General features: G+C 37.9%; 1 protein-coding gene across 1 annotated transcript; it reads left to right on the top strand.

Moving 5' to 3' along the window:
* Window positions 1-9,170: 9,170 nt before the first annotated feature.
* On the top strand, window positions 9,171-9,974 carry LOC146526480 (uncharacterized). The gene has a single exon (XM_085207071.1). The coding sequence runs from the start codon at window positions 9,171-9,173 to the stop codon at window positions 9,972-9,974; it is 804 nt and encodes a 267-aa protein (XP_085063197.1).
* The last annotated feature ends 12,575 nt before the right edge of the window (window positions 9,975-22,549 follow it).

Genomic DNA, 22,549 nt, shown 5'->3' with positions numbered 1-22,549 from the left:
TTCTTTTGGAGTCCTCTGCTACGCCGATGACACGCTGGTCTTGGCGCAGCAGAGGACTTATCGCGAGGCTGCGGTGCTCGCGACGGCCGGAGTGGCCGACGTCGTCGGCCGAATTAGAAGGTTGGGCTTGGAGGTTGCCCTGAACAAGTCCGAGGCGTTATACTTCCATGCTCCTCGAAAGGGCCCACCGGCAGATGCCCACATCGTCGTCGGTGGCGTCCGAATCGACGTCAAGAGGAGTATGAAGTACCTCGGACTTGTTCTAGACGGTCGGTGGAGTTTTCGGGGCCACTTTACATCTTTGGCCCCGAAGCTGTTGAAGACAGCGGCGGCATTGGCGCGCCTTTTGCCCAACGTCGATGGGCCGAGCGCCTCTAGCCGTCGGCTGTACACCGGAGTGGTCCGATCGATGGCGCTCTATGGTGCTCCCGTATGGGCGGACGCCCTGGATCGGCACAACATCACTCTGCTGCGACGTGCGCAGAGGGTGATGGCCATCCGGGCGATACGGGGGTACTGGACCATCTCCGGTGAAGTGGCGTGCGTGCTGGCTGGAGTCATGCCGTGGGATCTGGATGCTCTGTCTCTGGCGTCGGTCTATTGCCGGCGTCGAGGCCTAGTGTCCGGGGAACCGGCAAGCCAGGCACGCACGGAGGAGGCGCGGGAAACCGCGGTAAGAATGTGGGAATCCCGGCTGGCGACACCATCTGCCGGCCGGTTGACGATCGAGGCGGTTCGTCCAGTTTTCCGCCAGTGGTTAGCGCGGCGTCACGGCGTCCTAACCTTCCGCACCACACAGGTGCTCACGGGGCATGGTTGCTTCGGGGGTTACCTGTGTCGGATCGCTGGGAGGGAGCCCGACGCTCGCTGCCACCACTGCGACGACTGCCTCGACGAGACGGCCCAGCACACGTTGGAGGTGTGCACAGCCTGGGCGTCTCAACGTCATCGGGGACGACCTTTCCCTGCCGGCCGTGGTCAAGGCCATGGCCGGCAGCGAGACGTCGTGGGACGCGGTTTCGTCCTTCTGCGAGGCAGTGGTGCTCGAGAAGGAGTCGGCGGAACGGGCGAGGGAGGCTTTTGCCGAAGTCGCCATCCGCCGTAAGAGACCGGGTCGCCGGAGGGCGGCACACGACCGCCGCCTTCCGCCCTAATGTGCCAGAGGGCGGTCAGCTTGGGGAAGCTGGCCGCCTACCAACCTGGCCCGAGTAGGCGCGCGCAGGTTGCTCCCGCGCGCTACTCCGAGCAGGCCGTCGAGGGTGCCCACACACCCTTGACTCCGCGACGTGCCTAGCAGGCTCCCGCCGCCGCAATTCGTGGACGATTCCAGTCCCCGCGTCTTGCGGCCAGTGGCGGTCGAGGAGGAGCACCGTGAGGTTTTAGTGGGTATTGGGATCGGCCTTCAGCCGGTCCACGAGTCCCACATAACCCGCTCGAGTCCCCACTCGGGCCGGTATCCGTACAAGGATTTCCTCACGATAAAAAAAAAAAAAAAAAAGGTTGAACATTTCTTTACATTTTTATACTCTCATTTCGATTTCTTATTGTTAGATTTCATAAAAATATATATATTAAATGAGAAGTTTTAATAAACAAAATATTGTTATCGGCGCACCATTATTTGAAACATTATATAGTAAAAAATACAATGGAAGTATTTAGACTAAATAAATTCACAAAGATTGTAATAAGAAAATCATTTGTAGAAAGCGATTTAATATCGCGGATTCTAGCACACAGTCCTGTATCGCGGTTTCTGGCGCTTTGATTAAAATGAGAGAAATTGCAGGATTTCGGTAGGTTAGGTTAGGTTAGACATTTTTATTAAATTAAAATGATAGAAATTGCATATTAAATGAGAAGTTTTTAATAAACAAATTGTTAGGCAACATAGCGACAAAGAGACGGGCACTGTGGTGTCGTTGGGTGATAAGTAATGCAAGAAAGAGACAGCAACACCGCACTGTGACGTAGGTTCGTTGTTAGCAATTCGGGGAAGCGAGCGATAAGGCCGGGCCCGAGCTTGATGAGGGTGACTGATAAGAGACGCGTCTAGTGGCATTTAATTAATCGAAATGCTATCTTTGGAACGGTTAGAGCTACAGCTCTGGGACCCGGCGCAATCGATTCAAATGGGGGGCTACACCTTTTTTTTTTTTAGTATCGACGCATCAACAAGTCGACGCGCGGGGTCTGGCACACTCCCGTGTTCTAGCGCAACAAATCCCAACTACTGGCGTGAGAGGATGGTATGGCGGAAAATTGAGTGTGTAATGACACTTGTGTGGGACAAACAAGAGATGAAGGTTCAAGTGACTCTTGTGATAGTGACGTATGTGTTTTAACCAATTGTTGAGATGAGTCGCTATTTTCTTCTTTACTAAGAAGGTCCGCTATTTCTTTCTTTAAAGTCTTTATAATTTCGTCGGATAAAAGTTTGTTTCTAACAATTACACGTCTTTGATCCGCAATCCTTTGGGAAGAAACATTTATATTTGGGTATTTTAAAATAAAATTGTCAAGTTTTTTACAGTACATGGTGTTGTCAGTCTCTAAACGGGTAATGTAAAAATATGTGCGCATGATAAATAGGTTCATTTCCTCTGTCCATTGCATACGCACTCTGGGTTTGCCAGCTTTGGTGGTCGCAGGTTGGTTGACTAATGCCTCCTGCGAAACATCCTCAGCCGGAGTAAGGGATCTGCTGCTACTGCTGTCTGTCAAGTCTGTCGGTATATATGTTGGGTCAGCTGTAACATTCTTATCGGTGGGAACCCGCCTGCTCAATTCCCTACCGCCGATGGATCGCATGCTGAGGCACCCAGCATCGGCTCCAGGTGCGCCCCGGCGCTCACCCCCGGGAAGCGGCCCTATACGTTTATTTTTATTTCGTGTCTCCATATTGATGGGTCACCTTAACCTTGTTAGCCGTGTAAGTTTTTGCTTGTACACGTTACCGCCCCCCACGTTAGCAAGATGTTCAGCTAGGACGTAAGGTAGGATTTTGGGGGGCTTATTATTATTATTATTATTATTATTATTAACCAGATGGTTACGTCTTAAAAATATTGATCTTTAAAAATTATCAAATTTACCCCTATCAAATCGTTATGGTTCAAAACCAAAAACAAGTAAATTCTTTAGGTAACAACATAAATAGTGGGTATATCCCACTTTTACACATAAAACTTCTTCAATTCGCTTCGGAATACTATCATAAAGCTTGTTTTATAAAAGATTTTGGTATAAAAAACCAAATAAACATCACTTTTGTCACTAGATCTTTTTTTGTTTTTATATTAGATTTTTTAGCTAACACACAATAAAAGACCAAAATTTTTCTATTGGATTCAGATCTGGTGACTGGGCTGGTCATTTCAACAGATTTATATTACTTGCTTTAAGAAAATTTAAAGTATATCTAGCTTTGTGGCATGGTGATTATCTTGTTAGAATAAGAATTCATTTTGATCCCGAATATTGGCTATCACATCGAATAGGTTTCCGATAAAATACGTGTATATCCGTATCTATTTAATGTCGTATCCACAAAAACCAATTTTTCTTGACCTTATCGTCAAGAAACTTCTATTTTTTCTGTTTCTTGAAGTTCAGCAGAAATCTTTTTTGCTGAAACTTTATTGTCAGTTTCAATTTTTTTCAAAATCATCCTTTTTGATCATCATTAAGAAGAGATTTTCTACCAGCTACAGGTTTCCTTATAATTTCTACTCTCTCTTTAAAGTTTTTAATGATCTTGAAATATCCTCTGTGAGATATCCTAGTATTTTTCAGGATTTCCTCAATTGGAAAATTCATCTCATGAAGTTTGATGACTTCGATTCGTCTTTTCTCTAATCTGCATATGTTATATTAAGGATAAAAAAAGTTTTAAACAAATTTTATTTGGGTTACATGCTCTTAAAAGAAGTGCATTTTTTTGCCCAACTTTTTTTAATTAAATACAAAAATAGCTATTTAACGTCGTGTAAAAGTCTCACAAAAAGATTTAAACCATTTATTAAGTTTACGTAAAATTATGGTACACATATCTATATATATAAATATACCTTAATGTTATGTAAGTACTGGTGATCGGAAGATCACCAGTACTTACTTACTTAAAAAGTACGTACTTACTTAAAACTCATTTTTTTATTCATTTTTTTAGGTAAAATTATATATTAAGGTATATTTTCCAATATACCTTAATATATACTATATGTGTACCATAATTTTACGTAAACTTAATAAATACGTGTATATCCGTATCTATTTCAAAGTCAAAGTCAAAATATCTTTATTCCATAAAAATGCTTAACATTTACTTGGACATGTCATAAAATAGAAAAAAAATGCAAATTAAAAATAACCAAAAAAAATGTGCAATTTTGACTTGAAAAAAGCCCGTTCAAATGGTTGAGCTCATGAGAAGATACAGACAAAGAAACTCATGGCCACTCTTTTTAAATGCCAACATTTGTTACAAATTACAATTAACAATTTTAACTTAGAAATAGAGCAACTCATTTCCAAACATCATTATCGCGAACATAATCTTTAACAGAGTAATATGCTTTTTGGCAGAGCCTGTTCTTTACCACTTTTTTAAATTTGTTCAGTGATAAATTAACCATGTCGTTTGGAAGTTTGTTATAAAAGTGTATACTTTGACCTACGAATGAGTGAGACACTTTATGGAGCCTAGAGAAGGGCACAGCAAGCTTATTTTTATTTCTTAAATTATGTTGATGGAGATCACTGTTTTTATTAAATTTATTAATATTTTAAGCACATATACTAAGTTATCGTAAATATATTGGGAGTGTAGTGTGAGGATGTTAAAGTCTTTGAAATTATTCCTTAGTGACTCCCGTGGACCCATTTTATAGACTGCTCGGACAGCCCGTTTTTGGAGCACAAAAATGGTATCTATGTCAGCGGCACTGCCTCAAAGTAATAGGCCGTAAGACATAATGCTATGAAAATAGCTGAAGTATACTAAACGCGCGGTGTCAACATCGGTCAGTTGACGAATCTTACGGACAGCATACGCTGCCGAACTAAGTCTACCAGATAAAGTTTCTATATGCGGACCCCATTGTAACTTAGCATCTAATGTTATACCTAAGAAAACAGTTTCATTAACTACTTTAAGTTCCTCAATGTTCATCAAATCCCTGGTTTCTGCTTGTTGCACATTCTCAGTAAAGAACCTGATACATTTAGTTTTACTACTATTTAAAAGCAAGTTATTGGCACTAAACCAGTGTAATATCCTAGAAAGAGCACTGTTTACATCGTCAATTTCCAATTTCCGTCTATTAACCTTAAAAACTAAAGATGTATCATCTGCAAACAACATTATTTCACAGATATCTCTCATAAGGTGAGGTAAGTCATTAATGTACAAAAGGAACAAAAACGGACCCAGAATAGAGCCTTGTGGCACCCCCAATGCTACAGGTGACCCGTGTGATAGTTTCCCGTTGACATTTACTTTTTGAATCCTATCACTTAAATAAGAAGTGAGAAGACCCAAAGCAATGCCTCTTATACCATAGTGGTGTAGCTTCCTGATAAGAGTTTTATGCTGCACACAATCAAATGCTTTGGACAAGTCACAAAACACCCCAAAGGCATCACGTGACTCCTCCCAAGCCGCGAATACACTCTCTAATAATTTGACCCCAGCATCAGATGTTGACCTTCCACGAGTGAAACCAAATTGACCTGTGTGCAGTAATTTATTTTTATTAAAATAAGTAAGAAGCTGACTGAGTATCAGCTTTTCAAAAATTTTACTAAACGTAGGTAGTACTAAAATCGGTCTGAAATTTGGGATCTTGCGTACTACCTGATTTAAACAATGGAGTTATTTTACTATATTTCATCAAATCAGGAAACACTCCACAATCAATACATCTATTAAAAATTGTAACTAAATCAGGAATCAAAATATCAATTAAAGAATTTATGATATTAACTGAGACACCCCACAAGTCGGCTGTCTTTTTCATACTAATTGATTTGAAAGCTACACTAATGTCTGAATAATTTACATGACGGAAAACGAAACCATTATAAAATTCGGGAACATTGTCTTTAATTAACGATTCTGCAATAGTGGTGGAAGAACCTAAATCGTTTGTTAGACTGACTGGGAAAGTAGAGAAAAACTTTTCAAATGCAATGGCCACTTCCAAATCGGAATCAACAATGTGACCGTCAATACTAAGTTTAAAATTAGAATCTTTCACCCTAGTTCTCCCAGTCTCGGCATTAACAACCTTCCAAGTGGCTTCAATTTTATTATTACTATTTCTGATTTTTGTTTTAATAAATAAAGATTTTGCAATTTTGCATACACTTTTGAAAATTTTAGAGTAAGATTTTAAGTACTCTTTAAACTCTCCACCACTATTAAACTGTTTTTCATAATATAACATATACAGCGTCTCCCTACTCTTATAAATACCTGCTGTGGCCCAGTCACCAAAGATAGGACTATCGGTAATTGTAATCTCTTTGGGAGTAAATATTGAATGAAATTTATTAATAAAAGAGTAAAAAAAAGAATTGTACAAAGAATTGGGAGGTAAACTTATATCTAAAACTAGTAAATTAGTTAGTAAACTAACTCTCATACGTTCCAAACGACTAGCTGTGACAGGTACAAAAGCATTTTTTCTCTTAGCCACCTGTTTTTTCTTACTAGAGAATTCTACTAGCTGACCAGAGTGGTCAGAATCCAATTTATTAATAATGCTTTTGTAGCATGGAATAATGTCAGTAAATATGTTATCTATACAAGTACTAGTCATAGGAGTTATTCTGGTTGGCTCCATAAATAAATTAAGTAAATTGTGTGACTTAAAAAGACTTAATAAATTTATGGTGGGACTTAAACTTTCCAAAATATTAACATTAAAGTCCCCACACACTAACAAAGGCTTACCCGACTTGGTAAGTTTGCTTAAGGCCTCATCCATTACTTCTAAAAATAATTTTAAATTGGCGGAGGGAGGTCTGTATACACATATAACAATGAATTGCTCTAATTGAACACACGCTAATTCGATAGAACATTCTACAGAAAGAGACACAATATCTTTCCGTTCCTTGAACTTAAGGTTCTTGTTTAATATAATAAGCGACCCCCCGTGTATTGTGTTGATTCTGCAGAATGAGCTTCCTACCCGGTGGTTTCTGAAATTAAACATGAGCTGGTTCACCTTTAACCAATGTTCCGTAATACACAAAATACTAATTTCCTCCGAGTTCATGAATAATTCCAGCTCTAGCTGCTTGCCCCCCGTCAAGCAACGGATGTTCTGATGAACTAATCTAATAGACTTAACATTTTTATTATTATTTTTGCATGAATATTGTGATGATGTGCAGTGTGCGTTATTATTGTAATTTAATTGTAAAGCTAGCTGGATCAAAGGGATATTTAATAATAAATTAGAGCTAGAGGTAGTTATGCACTCACCCAAACCCTCAGTATTAGGTTAAGCGAGATTATTCCGCTGGCTCAGCGAGACCACCGGAGTATTCCCATTATTGTTATAAGCACTTTTATTGTTTCGTAAAAATTCATGTTAAATGTCGCAATACATTATAACTTTTGTAATACAAATATTTTTTTACTTTAAGAATTAATATTGTTGTGATCTCCAAATCGATCAGACGTATTAAATAGTTTTAATTTAAATTAGTATTTTATTTTTAAAAAAGTAAATTCTCAATTAGAAAGTTTAACTGGCGCAGCCGGTAGGATAGTCTATCAAAGGTCTGCGTGTCTTGTAGATTTGGGTGTCCAAATTCGCCCAAAAATCGCGAGTACAGTGCGAATAGACTTAGGCTATCCACGAACCAAAGAAATAAGTTGAACAAGAAGATGGGATCAGCGATCGGTCGGTGAGTAAAACTCTTTGCCTTCCTTTTTCTTATATTCCCACATTCTATTTGAGATTTACAATAAATATAAGTGGCGTTATTTTGGGATTGAACGTCTCGCATTATAACGTATCTGGTTTTAATATAAAACTCTATTAAACCTGTAGTTCTAAGAAAAGTATCTCCATAGACTAATTAACGTCTAGAAGTAATATTATTAAAATATTTTAGTAATTAAAGAAAATATATATATATATATATATAATAATTAATGATCTAAAAATCGATCGTAATTGTTTTTATGTATTATGAAATAAAATAAAAATAATAATAATAATTTTATTGTGTTTTATTTTCCTACTATTTTTATATTTTTAATTTACTGTGTGCTATTTTATATACATAATTGTTATATGTGTTTTTGATATATTTTATATTTTTTGTGTGTGTTAAATTAGTTAAAAATAATTGTAATTGATTTGAAACTTCAGAGCTCTCTATTAATTTTTACTCTACAAAATGGAACAATCGCGAGAAATTCCTTTAGCGTCAAATAGCGTAGTACCAATACCCAATGAAATGTTACGACTAATTCCTCTTTTCGGTGGCGACAAACGAATATTAAATTTATTTTTTAGAAAATGAGTACATTATAAATAAATTTCGTGGTCATCAGCAGCAGAATATTTATGTTTTACATGCTATAACTAGTAGATTTGTAGGGAACATTACTTATTCAAAATTAATATTAATATTTTTACTAGAATCATCCGCACGCAGCGCATTGGAACATTTCAAACCTGTTCCGAGTTTTTTTGCTATGCGTGTCGTAGGCTGCTAGCTAGCATCGCCACGTTTAAAGAGTCGGCTAGAATCGCTTGCGACATTCACTTGTGTATCCATTGCTCTCTTAGCTTGCATTCAATTCTCAACCTTAACTTCTTGCTATTACGTGCTAGTTTAGCTTTTATTTTCTATTGGTATTTATTTAAATTTCTTTATTTCCTTCTGTGATCATTTTCTCTTCACGTATCTGTGAGTTAAATAAATTTGGACAATTTCTCCACAAAATTTGGATTTTTAATTTTACTCATTTAGTGTAAAATAAATAAGATCATATTAAATAGTGGTATCACATCTCAACCGCTATATTGGTGACCCCTAAATTGGTGAGCACTACAATAAATACCTACGTTTACTGCTGGCAAGAAGATTTAAAACGGCAGGAGGCCATTTTAACGACCTTGGCAAGTGACCTCTGATACAAGATGGAGGACGCGACTACATCCAACGTGTGCAGAATTGGCGTGCGTATTCCACCATTCTGGCCGGAAGAACCAGCCCTTTGGTTTTCACAAATGGAAGGTCAGTTTGCTTTATCTAATATAACAAGTGATACTACAAAATTTTATTACGTTGCCGCTCAGTTAGATAATCAATTTGCTGTCGAGGTGAAGGATATTATCATTTCTCCTCCCGAGACGGATAAATACATCACTCTTAAAACGCAACTGATTAAAAGATTGTCTGCGTCTCAAGAAAAGAAAGTGATGCAGTTGCTGAGGCACGAGCAGCTAGGTGATCGCAAGCCATCACAGTTTCTGCGATACATGCAAGATCTTGCGGGTTCATCTGTCCCCAAGGATTTTTTAAAAATATTATGGTCGAGTAGGTTACCACAAAACATTCAAACGGTTATAGCTTCACAGCCTGATCTGCCTATCGAAAAATTAGCTGACCTGGCAGACAAGGTGCATGAGATAGCACCCTCATCACCACAGGTCGCAAGCACATCTGCGATGGCCACACCCCCTGCATCCTCCATGTTGGAAGAAATGGCCAAGCAGATCCAACTCCTGACCAAGCAGGTATCGGAACTCTCGACCCAGGTACGTCACAACTCGGTCTCATCAAAATTTAAAGAGCGTTCCCGGAGCCATTCCAGACATCGCAAGAAGTCGACTACCCGGCAAAAGTGTTGGTACCATTTTAAATTTGGTTCAAATGCTAAAAAATGTGTGCAGCCATGTAATTACGGAGAGTCGGAAAACTCTCTGGGCAGCCGGAAGTAGCGGCCAACGTCTGCCCTTTACCTACAGGCCGTCTTTTCATTACCGATCGTATTTCAAAAATGCTTTTCCTCATTGATACTGGCTCGGATCTCTGCGTTTTTCCACGGTTGGCTACCAAGGCGCCCTGTACCAAGACAAAGTATGAACTCATGGCGGCGAACGGTACAGTCATTCATACTTACGGTCCTACATTGTTACACTTAGACCTAGGACTAAAACGTACTTTCACCTGGAAATTTACCATCGCTGATGTTTCAAAGCCCATTATCGGCGTAGATTTTTTGATATTTTACAATCTTCTTGTAGATTGCAGATGTCAGCGACTCGTCGATGGAAATACCACTCTGTCAGTGCAAGCAATAAAAGAAAATATCTCCGATGACCTTGCGTCAGTCAAAGCCATTTCGGGAGAATCAAAATACCATCAGCTGCTTCATGAGTTTCCAGAGGTAACGAGACCATCAGGTACGTCTTCCTTATCTAAGCATAATACCGTGCATTACATCAAAACCATTCCCGGACCACCGGTTACCAGTAGACCTCGTCGTTTAGACCCAGTTAGACTGAAAGCAGCCAAAAAAGAATTTGACGATATGCTGTCACAGGGAACTGCCCGCTCCTCTAACAGTTCGTGGTCGTCCGCTCTGCACTTAGTTAAGAAGAAGGACGACGGATGGAGACCATGTGGTGATTACAGAGCACTCAATGCTCGCACAGTACCTGACAGGTATCCGATACGCCATATCCAGGATTTTTCCTACCAACTCTCTGGTTGTACAGTATTTTCAACTATCGATCTAGTCAAGGCGTACAATCAAATACCAGTACACGTCAATGATATCCACAAAACAGCCATTACAACTCCTTTTGGACTTTTCGAGTTCCCGTACATGACCTTCGGACTGCGCAATGCAGCACAAACCTTTCAGAGGTTCATGGACGAAGTGCTACGTGATTTTGATGATTTTTGTTTTGGTTACTTAGACGACATTTTGGTATTTTCCAGTTCTGAAGAACAACATCAGCGCCACATCAGACTGCTCTTCACCAGGCTCAAAGAGTATGGTGTTTTGATAAACACATCCAAGTGTGTCTTCGGGCAGCGACAGGTAAAATTTCTTGGTTACCTAGTGTCAGATTCTGGGACTCAACCTTTAGAGACGAACGTGAAAAGCATACAGGAGTGCAGTGTGCCGAAAACTGCTAAGGAATTACGACGTTTCCTCGGTATGTTCAATTTTTATCGGCGGTTTATTCCCGACGCCGCAAATATCGAAGCACCATTAGATGCTGCGCTTTTAGGACCTAAGATGAAAGGAGCTAAGCCGATCACTATGACACCGGAGATGATGGAAGCCTTTCAAAAATGTAAGACTTGTTTATCTCAAGCCACATTACTGGCTCACCCAGATCCTTCTGCAGAGCTAGCTATTGCCACTGATGCTTCTGATGTCGGAATTGGAGCAGTTCTTCAACAACGTGTTAATAACGTATGGCAACCTCTTGGTTTCTTTTCTAAAAAATTAACATCTGCGCAGAAGAAGTATAGTCCTTACGACAGAGAACTGTTAGCCATTTATGAAGCCATTAAATATTTTCGACACATGGTTGAGGCTCGAAACTTCGTGATTCATACGGATCATAAACCTCTCACATATGCATTCAACATTAACAGGGAGAAATGCTCACCGCGCCAATATCGGTACTTTGATTATATTTCTCAGTTCACAACTATTATTCAATACTTACCAGGACGTTTGAACGTAGTGGCTGATACTCTGTCACGACTGGAAGAGGTGAGTCGATCTATTGATTACCAGGCTCTAGCACTTGCTCAAGATACTGATCCTGAACTGCTAGGTCTGCTTCAAAAAGGCTCATCGTTAAAACTGGCTAAGGTAGATTTGCCAGACTCTAACCATAAGTTATACTGTGACGTATCAATGTCTTCTCCGCGCCCGTTCATTACTGAGAAGTTTCGCCGACAAGTTTTTGAAACTTTACACAGCTTGAGCCATCCTGGTAGGACAGCTACAGTGCGGCTGGTTACACAGAGATTCGTATGGCCAGGGATTCGCAAAGACTGTAGAGAGTGGACACGAGAGTGTGTACTTTGTCAAAAGAGCAAAGTTCACCGTCATACCCTTGCTCCCTTATCCTCAATTCCAACTCCTACATCGAGGTTTGCACACATCCACCTCGACATCGTCGGACCTTTAACTGTTTCGTCTGATTTCAGATATTGCCTTACTGTCATCGACCGTTTCACACGATGGCCTGAGGCATTCCCACTTAAGGACATCACAGCTGATTCCTGTGCTGCCGCTCTTCTCTCTGGTTGGATAGCAAGATTTGGTTGCCCTCTTCGAATTACAACCGATAGGGGTCGGCAATTCGAGTCGCATCTCTTCAAGGCACTATCAGCCATGGTTGGTGCACATCACTTTATGACTACTTCGTATCATCCAGCTTCCAACGGCTTGATCGAGAGACTCCATCGGCAGCTGAAGGCAGCTATCATGTGCCATCCCTCTTCGACCTGGACGGAAGCACTTCCCTTAGTGCTGCTGGGCATCCGTAGCGCCTGGAAGGATGACATTCAGGCTTCAGCGGCTGAGCTGGTCTACGGGGAGCCCCTTCGACTTCCAGGGCAATTTCTGGCACCCTCAGAAGACTACAGGACTGCAGATATCACAAATCTGGTCACTCGTCTTCGTGCTGGTATGGCACGACTCTCACCGAAGCCCACGTCATGGCATAGGACAGGTCCTTTTTATATGCCAGCTGACCTCGCAGAGGCAACACATGTTTTTTTACGGAAGGACCACGTCCGCAAACCACTGGAACCACCTTATGCAGGCCCATACAAGGTTCTCAAGAGGACTCCTAAATATTTCAAAATAGACATATGTGGTAAGCCTAATAACGTTAGTGTGGACAGGATCAAGCCCGCATATGTTACGCGAGAGGCCGTTCCTGCATCAAAGAGGATAATAACAGCACCAAAGGCTATCTCTCAATCTGACGTGGACCAGACACTTGAGAAGCGGACAAGAAGCGGAAGAAGAGTCAAGTTTCCAGACTACTATCGCCCTTAACCAGGTCTCTGGGGGGGAGTACTGTAGGGAACATTACTTATTCAAAATTAATATTAATATTTTTACTAGAATCATCCGCACGCAGCGCATTGGAACAATTCAAACCTGTTCCGAGTTTTTTTGCTATGCGTGTCGTAGGCTGCTAGCTAGCATCGCCACGTTTAAAGAGTCGGCTAGAATCGCTTGCGACATTCACTTGTGTATCCATTGCTCTCTTAGCTTGCATTCAATTCTCAACCTTAACTTCTTGCTATTACGTGCTAGTTTAGCTTGTATTTTCTATTGGTATTTATTTAAATTTCTTTATTTCCTTCTGTGATCATTTTCTCTTCACGTATCTGTGAGTTAAATAAATTTGGACAATTTCTCCACAAAATTTGGATTTTTAATTTTACTCATTTAGTGTAAAATAAATAAGATCATATTAAATAGTGGTATCACATCTCAACCGCTATAGATTAATAGATGATGCCGCCGCGTTGTTATCTGAGCGTGAGGATATAGAGACTTGGCCTGAGTTAAAAGAATTATTGGAACAACATTTTGGTGACCCACGTAGCGAAGAATGTATAAAAATTTCTCTCGAATCATGTAAAATTAAATCAGGGGAAAGTTATTTAGAGTTTTGTAACAGAATACAAAATATTCGGTCCCTGTTAATATCTAAAGTAAATTTATCGGCAGATGAAGAAGTTAAAAATGCGAAAATTGCTATTTATAACCACACAGCCTTAAATGTTTTTCTCTATAATTTACCAGAAAATATGGTGCGTATTGTGAGACTTAAATCACCTAGTACATTAGAACAAGCTCTATCAATAGTTTTAGAGGAGGTTAATTTTCATGAACAATATCAACTTCGTAATCGCATTCTTAATAATTCAACGGCACCGAGGCCAACACCTAACGTCGCAGGGTCGTCATTTACACAAAATAATCTTACCCCTCAGCAAAAATTTAATTTTGGAATCCATACTATTAGACCTCAATTTACACAACAACCAAAATTTGAATATAAACCGCAGCAAACATTACTAAAGCCTCAACCGTTCGGGTATAGGCCTCCCCAAAATCCACAATTCGGATATAGGCCTCCCCAAAATCCACAATTCGGGTATAGGCCTCCCCAAAATCCACAATTCGGGTATAGGCCACCCCAAAATCCGCATTGGTTATAAGCATCCCCAAAATCCTACTATGACACCACAACAGTTTGGTCAAAGACCACTTCAGAATAAACGCTTAGAATCAACTGACATATCTATGAGAACGGCACCCCCGCGACCTCAAATAGCGCAACAAGGTTTTACGTTAAATGAAACTGATTTACAAAATGAAAATTTGGAATACGACTATTACTACGATTATGATCCTTATGACTATGTGGCGATCGTTCTCCACACGCTTTATTTATGTTTTTATTTAATAATTTTGTATGTGCGGGCGAAATCCGGGTGCGCGCGCCTAGCGAGCAATATGGCTCCCGCTTCACCGTTCAAGCGACAGCTGATCTTTTGTTCTCGCGGAACCGGTTACCGCCCCGATCGGCGGCCGCGCCGCCGTCGGGTGCTCGCTCGCCGGGCTGCTAATTTAGTGTGCTTTCCTCACGACTCGGGGCAACCGCACGCCTGATTTTGTTCCGCGCTATTAGTATTCACGTATTTCCTATACATTCCTCAATTATATGAATTACGAACCGTATGTTGAGGACGTGCCTTATGCACCTATTGACGAAATAGACAATTATATTGTAACTCCACCAGCCGAGGAAAATTTTCAAACAGAAGCCTCGCAAAAAGAAGAAATCATAGAATTAAATTGTGACCCGAATCTTAAATTACCTCATATTTTTATTCCAGAAATTAATGCAAAATTAATGATTGATACTGGCAGCACTCGCTCGTTTATTAGCCCCCGTATTGCTTACCAATATTTTCCTAATTTTATTAAATATGAACCTTTTAAAGTTATTAGCACACATGCTTCTAGCCTACACAAAAAAAAATATTGAAATTCCCTTATTTCCGACTTTTAATTCAAATTCAAATTCAAATTCAAAATATTCTTTATTCAAATAAACTTTATAAGCACTTTTGAATCGTCGAATGTACATGTCAACAAAAAGCTACCACCGGTTCGGAAGGCAGTTCTGCTGAGAAGAGCCGGCAAGAAACTCAACAGTTGCTCTTTTTAAAGTCAATGGTATACTCGTATTTTACTATTACATTAGCTGGCAGCTATCCTGCCTGACATTCAATAGACATTAATTCCATACATGCTTATCCTCTAAATATTCTTGAACAGTGTAATAAGCTTTACTTGTTAGAATTTTTTTTACAGATATTTTAAATTTTGGAAGTGGCAAATTAAGAATACACTGCGGAATTTTATTATATACACGTATACTCAGACCCATAAAAGATTTATTAACTTTTTGGAGGCGAAAACTTGGTGTAACAAGCTTATCTTTATTTCTCGTTTCTATCGTATGACTGTCGCTATTTTTTCTATGATAATGTATATTTTGTCGGACAAAGAGAATATTATAGTATAGAAATTGGGAAGCAACTGTAATAATACCTGCATCTTTGAAAACATCTCGCAGAGAATCTCGAGCTCTTAGATTATAAATATATCTTACGGCTCTTTTTTGGAGAATAAATATTGAATTGATATCTGAAGCACTGCCCCATAACAGCATTCCATAAGATAAAATACTATGGAAATAGCTAAAGTAGACTAGTCGGGTAGTTTCAACGTCCGTCATTTGTCTTACTTTCTTAATTGCGAACGCGGCAGAGCTGAGTTTATCTGCAAGTGCTTCCAGATGAGCGTTCCACTGGAGTTTGGAATCTATAGTAACACCTAAGAAAATAGCTGATTCCGACACATTAAGAGGTTCTCCTTTAATTATTACATTAAAATGATGTTTTTTAACATTTGGTAAGGCAAACTCGATGCATTTCGTTTTTTTAGCATTTAACATTAGATTATTAACATCAAACCAACGAAGAATATGCGATAATGCACTATTCACTTCGTCATAGTTTATTATATTTCTGTCAACCTTAAATATTAAAGAGGTATCATCCGCGAAAAGTACAATATCACATAGGTTCTTTACATAAAAAGGCAGATCGTTAATATAAAGAAGAAATAAAAGAGGACCAAGTATAGATCCTTGTGGAACGCCCATCTTTAGAGGAGATCCAGATGATTTTACATTATTTATACTAACCGTCTGGATTCTTTGGTTTAGATATGAGGCAATAAGGTCAAGGGCAATATCCTGTATACCATAATGTTTTAGTTTTAACAACAGAGTTACATGGTCTACGCAATCAAAGGCTTTGGATAAGTCACAAAACACTCCAATTGCATTTTGTGACCTCTCCCATGCGTCATAAATGTGCTTTAGGAGTGCGGCACCCGCATCCGTAGTGGACCTACCTTTGGTGAAACCATATTGCTCACTATGGAAACAATTGTTAATATTTAAGAAAATTGTGAGCTGGTTGAACATTATTTTTTCAAATATTTTACTTAAGGATGGCAAAACAGAAATCGGTCTGTAATTTCCAGGCTCAGATCTATCTCCACTTTTGTAAAGCGGCACTATTTTGCTATATTTCATTAAATCAGAAAAAGTACCGGATTTTACACAATTGTTAAAAATTAAAGCGAGGTAAGGAGCAATATTAGGTATAATTGAATTAAAAACTTTAACAGACATGCCCCATAAGTCACCAGTTTTCTTTAAATTAAGGCTTTTAAAAGTTTTGACAATTTCATCTGGTGACACATGGTTAAACACAAAATTTTGTCTACAACTATTTACATGGGTTTTTAGTATTAATTCTGCTTCCGAAGGAGATGATGGCAGTGAACGTGTTACTTCAGTAGATATATCAGAAAAAAATTTTTTAAAAGTATTTGCCACTTCTAAATCTGAATTTAAGATTATATTATTAACTTTTAATTTAATAGGTTCACTGACAGCTCTAAATCTCCCAGTTACAGTAGTGATAGCATCCCATGTAGCTTTAATTTTATTATTAGAGTTCAAAATTTTTGCTCTTATATGCATAGACTTAGCCTGGACACATACCTTTTTAAATATTTTTGAATAATTTCTAACTTTTGACAAGAACGCCGGATCTTGTTTCCATTGCCTCATATTATATAATTCATATAGTTTATTTCTGCTTCGGTATATACCAACAGTTGCCCAGTCGCTAAAAGTTAACTTCGAGTTTTTATATATCTGTTTAACTTTAAAAATGTTATCAAACTCTGTAGTGAGTAAATTAAAAACTTTACAATATAGCTGATTCGGATTTAATCCGGTTATTTCTAAGTTTGCAATTTTTTCACTCACTTTATTATTAAAAAGATTAATTTTATTTTCAATAATTGGTCTAATTGATATTTGTTTACGTTCTGCGACTGTTTTATCTATTACCGAAAACATTTGACCACAATGATCCGAGCTAAGATTAGTAATAATTTGTTTTTCTACAGTCTCACAATGACAAAAAACATTATCTATACAAGTAGCGGACGTATTCGTTATACGAGTTGGTTCAGAGAAAATATTAAACAAATTAAAAGATTTAAATAAGTTCAAAAGACGAAGGCTTAATGATGTCACCTGTAGTATATCTATATTAAAGTCTCCGCAAACGATTAAAGATTTACTATTCGAACTCAAATTATTCAAAATATCCTCCATTTTTTCTTCAAATACTTCAAAACTACCTGAGGGGGGTCTATACACGCATACAATATATGTCTATTGAATTCAACGCAGGACAATTCAATGGAGCGTTCGTCGGAGAGAGCTACTATATCTGGTCGTGATTTACAACGTATATCATTTCTCACTAATATAAGCGAACCGCCGCGGATGGCCTTCTCTCTAACGAACGAACTTGACAATGTATAGTTTTCTATATTTACTGTATTGTTACATCTCGAGATCCAGTGCTCAGTTATACACATTATATGTATATTAAATTTTTTTAGAAATAATTCTAGTTCCAGTTCTTTGCCTCCTAGGCCTTGCATATTCTGATGTACAATGTTAAATTTAAATGACCTAGGCGTTGTCTTATTGTCTAGTTTAAATTGGAACTTACATCATTATACTTTATAGAATTATGATTAGTACATTTAATTTCCTTCGTTATACCATGTACAACGGGGTTTTGTATATTATATGCTACTAAAATAGCAATTTGTTTCTTAAAATATAGAGGTAGATACAATGTATCTTCTGTCAACTTACAGCTATTAAAAATAAATTTATTTAAATCTAAATAAAATAATGCGTCGCTATGACGTATAATACTACAGATTATCATAAATTTCATTTATATGATGTAGATGAACGCTATGACGGACTTATTGGAAACGATTTACTTAAGACCTCAAACATTTATTACTGAGAACTAAGACCACTGACATTCCTATAATTAATAATTTGAATTATCTCGTTCATTTACAACCTCGGTGTGAACAACGAGTAAAGATCCCTACTGATTTACACACGGGAGAAGAAGTAATTGAATTTAAAGAGTTTACACCTGGTATACGAATGCCTTCTGCATTAGTAAATTGTATTAATGGATATGCATCAACAATAATTCAAAACACTTTAGATAGACCTATGACTTTGACTATTAGCAAAGCGTTTAAAACATAGAGTATTAATATTTCAGAATGTAACTTCATACAAAATAATAACGAAACAATGACTGACACCGACGAAATATTGAAACAAAATTTAAAAAAACTTAGATTAGACCACACTTACGAAACTGAACGTACTAGAATACTAGAATTATGTCACGAATATAGGGATATATTTTATGTGATGTGATGAACTACCCTTAAGTTTTACCAACGAAGTTAAACATAAAATCCGTACTAAGAGTGAAGATCCTATTTTTATAAGACCATATAGGCAAGCTCCTGCGCAAGCAGACGAAATTAATAGACATGTTGAAAAATTACTCCAAGATAATGTAATAAGAGAATCACATTCCCCGTGGAATGCACCTGTTCATTTAGTTCTCAAAAAGCGTGATGCATCAGGTTTAGTAAAATGGCGTATGGTAGTCGATTATCGACGTCTTAATGAAGTGACTGTTGACGATCGTTACCCACTACCTAATATTACTGACCTACTGGACAAACTTGGCAAAAGTTTATGCTTCACTACGCTTGACTTGGCAAGCGGTTACCATCAGATAGAGGTAGACGAGCAAGACATAAAGAAAACGGCTTTTAGCACGCAACATGGCCATTATGAATTCCTTAGAATGCCGTTTGGCTTAAAAACAGCCCCACCAACATTCCAAAGGGCTAAGGATAGTATATTAAGAGGGTTACAGGGAATACATTGTATGGTCTATTTAGATGATGTCATTATATTTTCAGCTAGCCTACATGATTCAAAAATTAAGAACCATTTTTGACCGACTTAGACAGACGAATTTAAAAATCCAACTAGATAAATCGGAATTTCTACGAAAAGAAGTAATTTACCTTGGACATACAATAACAAAAGACGGTCTTAAACCAAATGACGACAAAATTACTGCCGTATTAAATTACCCAATACCCAAGACGACAACTGAAATAAAATCGTTTTTAGGTCTCATTGGATATTATAGGCGGTTCATTAAAGATTTTGCTCATGTTACAAAACCATTAACGTCTTGCTTAAAAAAACGAAATAAAATTGTCTTAGATAAAAATTATATGGATGCATTCAACAAATGTAAGGAACTTTTAACCAATGCACCCCTCTTGCAGTATCCTGATTTTGATAAAACTTTTATTTTGACTACTGATGCTTCTAATGTCGCGTTAGGAGCAGTTCTATCCCAGGGTCCCATTGGTAGCGATAAACCAATCGCGTATGCTAGTCGTACCTTAAGTGACACGGAATCTCGATATAGTACAATAGAACGCGAATGTCTTGCTATTGTTTGGGCTATAAAACATTTTAGGCCATATCTTTACGGTAAGAAATTCATGATATACACCGATCATAAGCCTTTATCATGGCTGAACTCACAAAAAGATACAAGTAGTAAACTTACTCGTTGGCGCCTTCGACTTCAGGACTACGATTACGAAATAGTTTATAAAAAGGGAAACCAAAATTTAAATGCGGACGCTTTGTCAAGAATTAGAGTAAATGCCACACATTCAGACGATGAAAAAGACTCTATGATAGTAAATTTTGATAAGAAAGAGAAAGGGCTACGGCAACGCAATTACTCTAGTACAATGTCTATATCAGAATGTAGTTCTAGGGAAAAACCTATAACCCTTTCCGATTCCGAAATTTTATCAGTGCCGAGTTCACCTAGGACATGTGACTATCCGGTTAGGTCACCGTCTGAAACATCCAAAATAGACACAGTTCATTCCGCTAATATCGTAGAATCGTCAGGTATACCAATATTACACGAAGCAATAGACACAAAGCCAAATCAAATTCTAGTATATACATGGTTTAAGAATGAAATACAAGTTCGCGATCTTTCACGTGAAAAGCAAAAGGTATTAGAAGTATTTTTACCCACTTATAATAGAGATTTAGTTAAACAATTTTTAAAGGAGTATATTAAACCAAAAACCAAGTATTTCATTTATTTTGAAAATAATGAACATCGGAAACAGTTTACTAGTATTGTCATAGAATTATTTAGGAAGGATACCGTTCTATTATTCGAATGTACAGAGCGAGTAATTTTTATAGAAAATGAAAAAGAACAAAAAGCTATCGTATTAAAACATCACCAAGGTAAAACATGTCACCGCGGTATTAAGGAAACTCTAGCAAGTATACGTAGGAATTATTTTTGGCACAATATGCAAGAAACCATTTCAGCCATTATTAACGCTTGTGAAACATGCTGTAAAATGAAATACGATAGAAAACCTTTTAAACCTGTTTTACAGTTGACTCAAACACAAGACGCCCCGTTTCAAGAATTATTCATTGATCTTTTTCAGATAGAAGGAAATTACTATTTGACTATTATAGATGCATTTAGTAAATTGGGTCAAGCCATTTCAATAGATAATAGATCAACCGCGGAAGTAGTTCGTGCACTTATGAAATACTTTTCATTTTATGGTACCCCTAAAAAGATTAGTTCCGATCCTGGTAGCGAATTTAATAATTAATTAATGAAAGAATTTTTGAGTTTACATAAAATCGAAATCCATATCGGCTCCCCTAACAACTCTAATTCGATGGGATTGATTGAGCGTTTACATTCTACTATTAATGAAATTTATAGATGCGCGAAATACGAAGAGAAATGCACGGATGCAGCATCAGTGATGATGTATTCCATTATTGCCTATAATAGTTCTATCCATTCTGTCACAGGTCTAACCCCTTTCGAAGTAGTATTTGGTCATACGGATTCAAGTAGTTTATTTGATATAGATTTAGAGAAACAATACATACAGCAATTGGTTAAAGATCATGCAAAACGTTTAAAAGTATTATATAAACACTTAGCCGAAAAAATGATTGAAATTAAGCAGAAGGTAAAGGAAAGTAGAGGTGGTGAAGATGAAATAGAACTTCCATTAGGAAAAATTATATTTACAAAAGACGTTAATAAACGGAAAAGCAAGGATAAACCGCGATATCATAAGGCCAAAATTATAGGAAAGGATTTAAATAATATTATACCGATACAAATTGGTCAAAGAAAATCTAAAGTTCCCGTTAAAAATATAAAACGCCCTCCGCAGGTGGTGTTTGCTGATAGTGATAATAATGGGATCTGTGCTGGCCCTTCATCTGCAATCTCTTGAAAATAATCCAGGTGTGTATCCTGTAAAAGAAGGTCAGGCGTATCTTCAAACAAATTACTGGACTATAATTAAGGTTTTAAATTTTAATAAAATATATGATGATTTAAACTTTGTTATAAATAAATACAATGAATTTAATAATTTAATTAATAAAAATATTTGAGCGGCAACGTAATAAAATTTTGTAGTATCACTTGTTATATTAGATAAAGCAAACTGACCTTCAATTTGTGAAAACCAAAGGGCTAGTTCTTCCGGCCAGAATGGTGGAATACGCACGCCAATTCTGCACACGTTGAATGTAGTCGCGTCCTCCATCTTGTATCAGAGGTCACTTGCCAAGGTCGTCAAAATGGCCTCATGCCGTTTTAAATCTTCTTGCCAGGTAAACGCAGGTATTTATTGTAGTGCTCACCAATTTAGGGGTCACCAATATAGCGGTTGATATATGATACCGCTATTTCAAAGTCAAAGTCAAAGTCAAAATATCTTTATTCCATAAAAATGCTTAACATTCACTTGGACATGTCATAAAAGATAAAAAAAAAATGCAAAACAAAATAAGCAAAAAAAAATGTGCAATTTTGACTTGAAAAAAGCCCGTTCAAATGGTTGAGCTCATGAGAA

The sequence above is a fragment of the Heliconius melpomene genome, unplaced genomic scaffold, assembly GCF_056956725.1.
Source record: "Heliconius melpomene rosina isolate 202511_hmr_F unplaced genomic scaffold, ASM5695672v1 ptg000031l, whole genome shotgun sequence".
In the NCBI taxonomy this organism is placed as follows: Eukaryota; Metazoa; Arthropoda; class Insecta; order Lepidoptera; family Nymphalidae; genus Heliconius; species Heliconius melpomene.
This window is presented reverse-complemented; position numbering and strand designations above follow the sequence as displayed.

What these genes read in the sequence shown, in the direction of transcription:
- LOC146526480 (XM_085207071.1), top strand. Translation starts at nt 9,171, where the DNA reads ATGGAGGACGCGACTACATCCAACGTGTGCAGAATTGGCGTGCGTATT.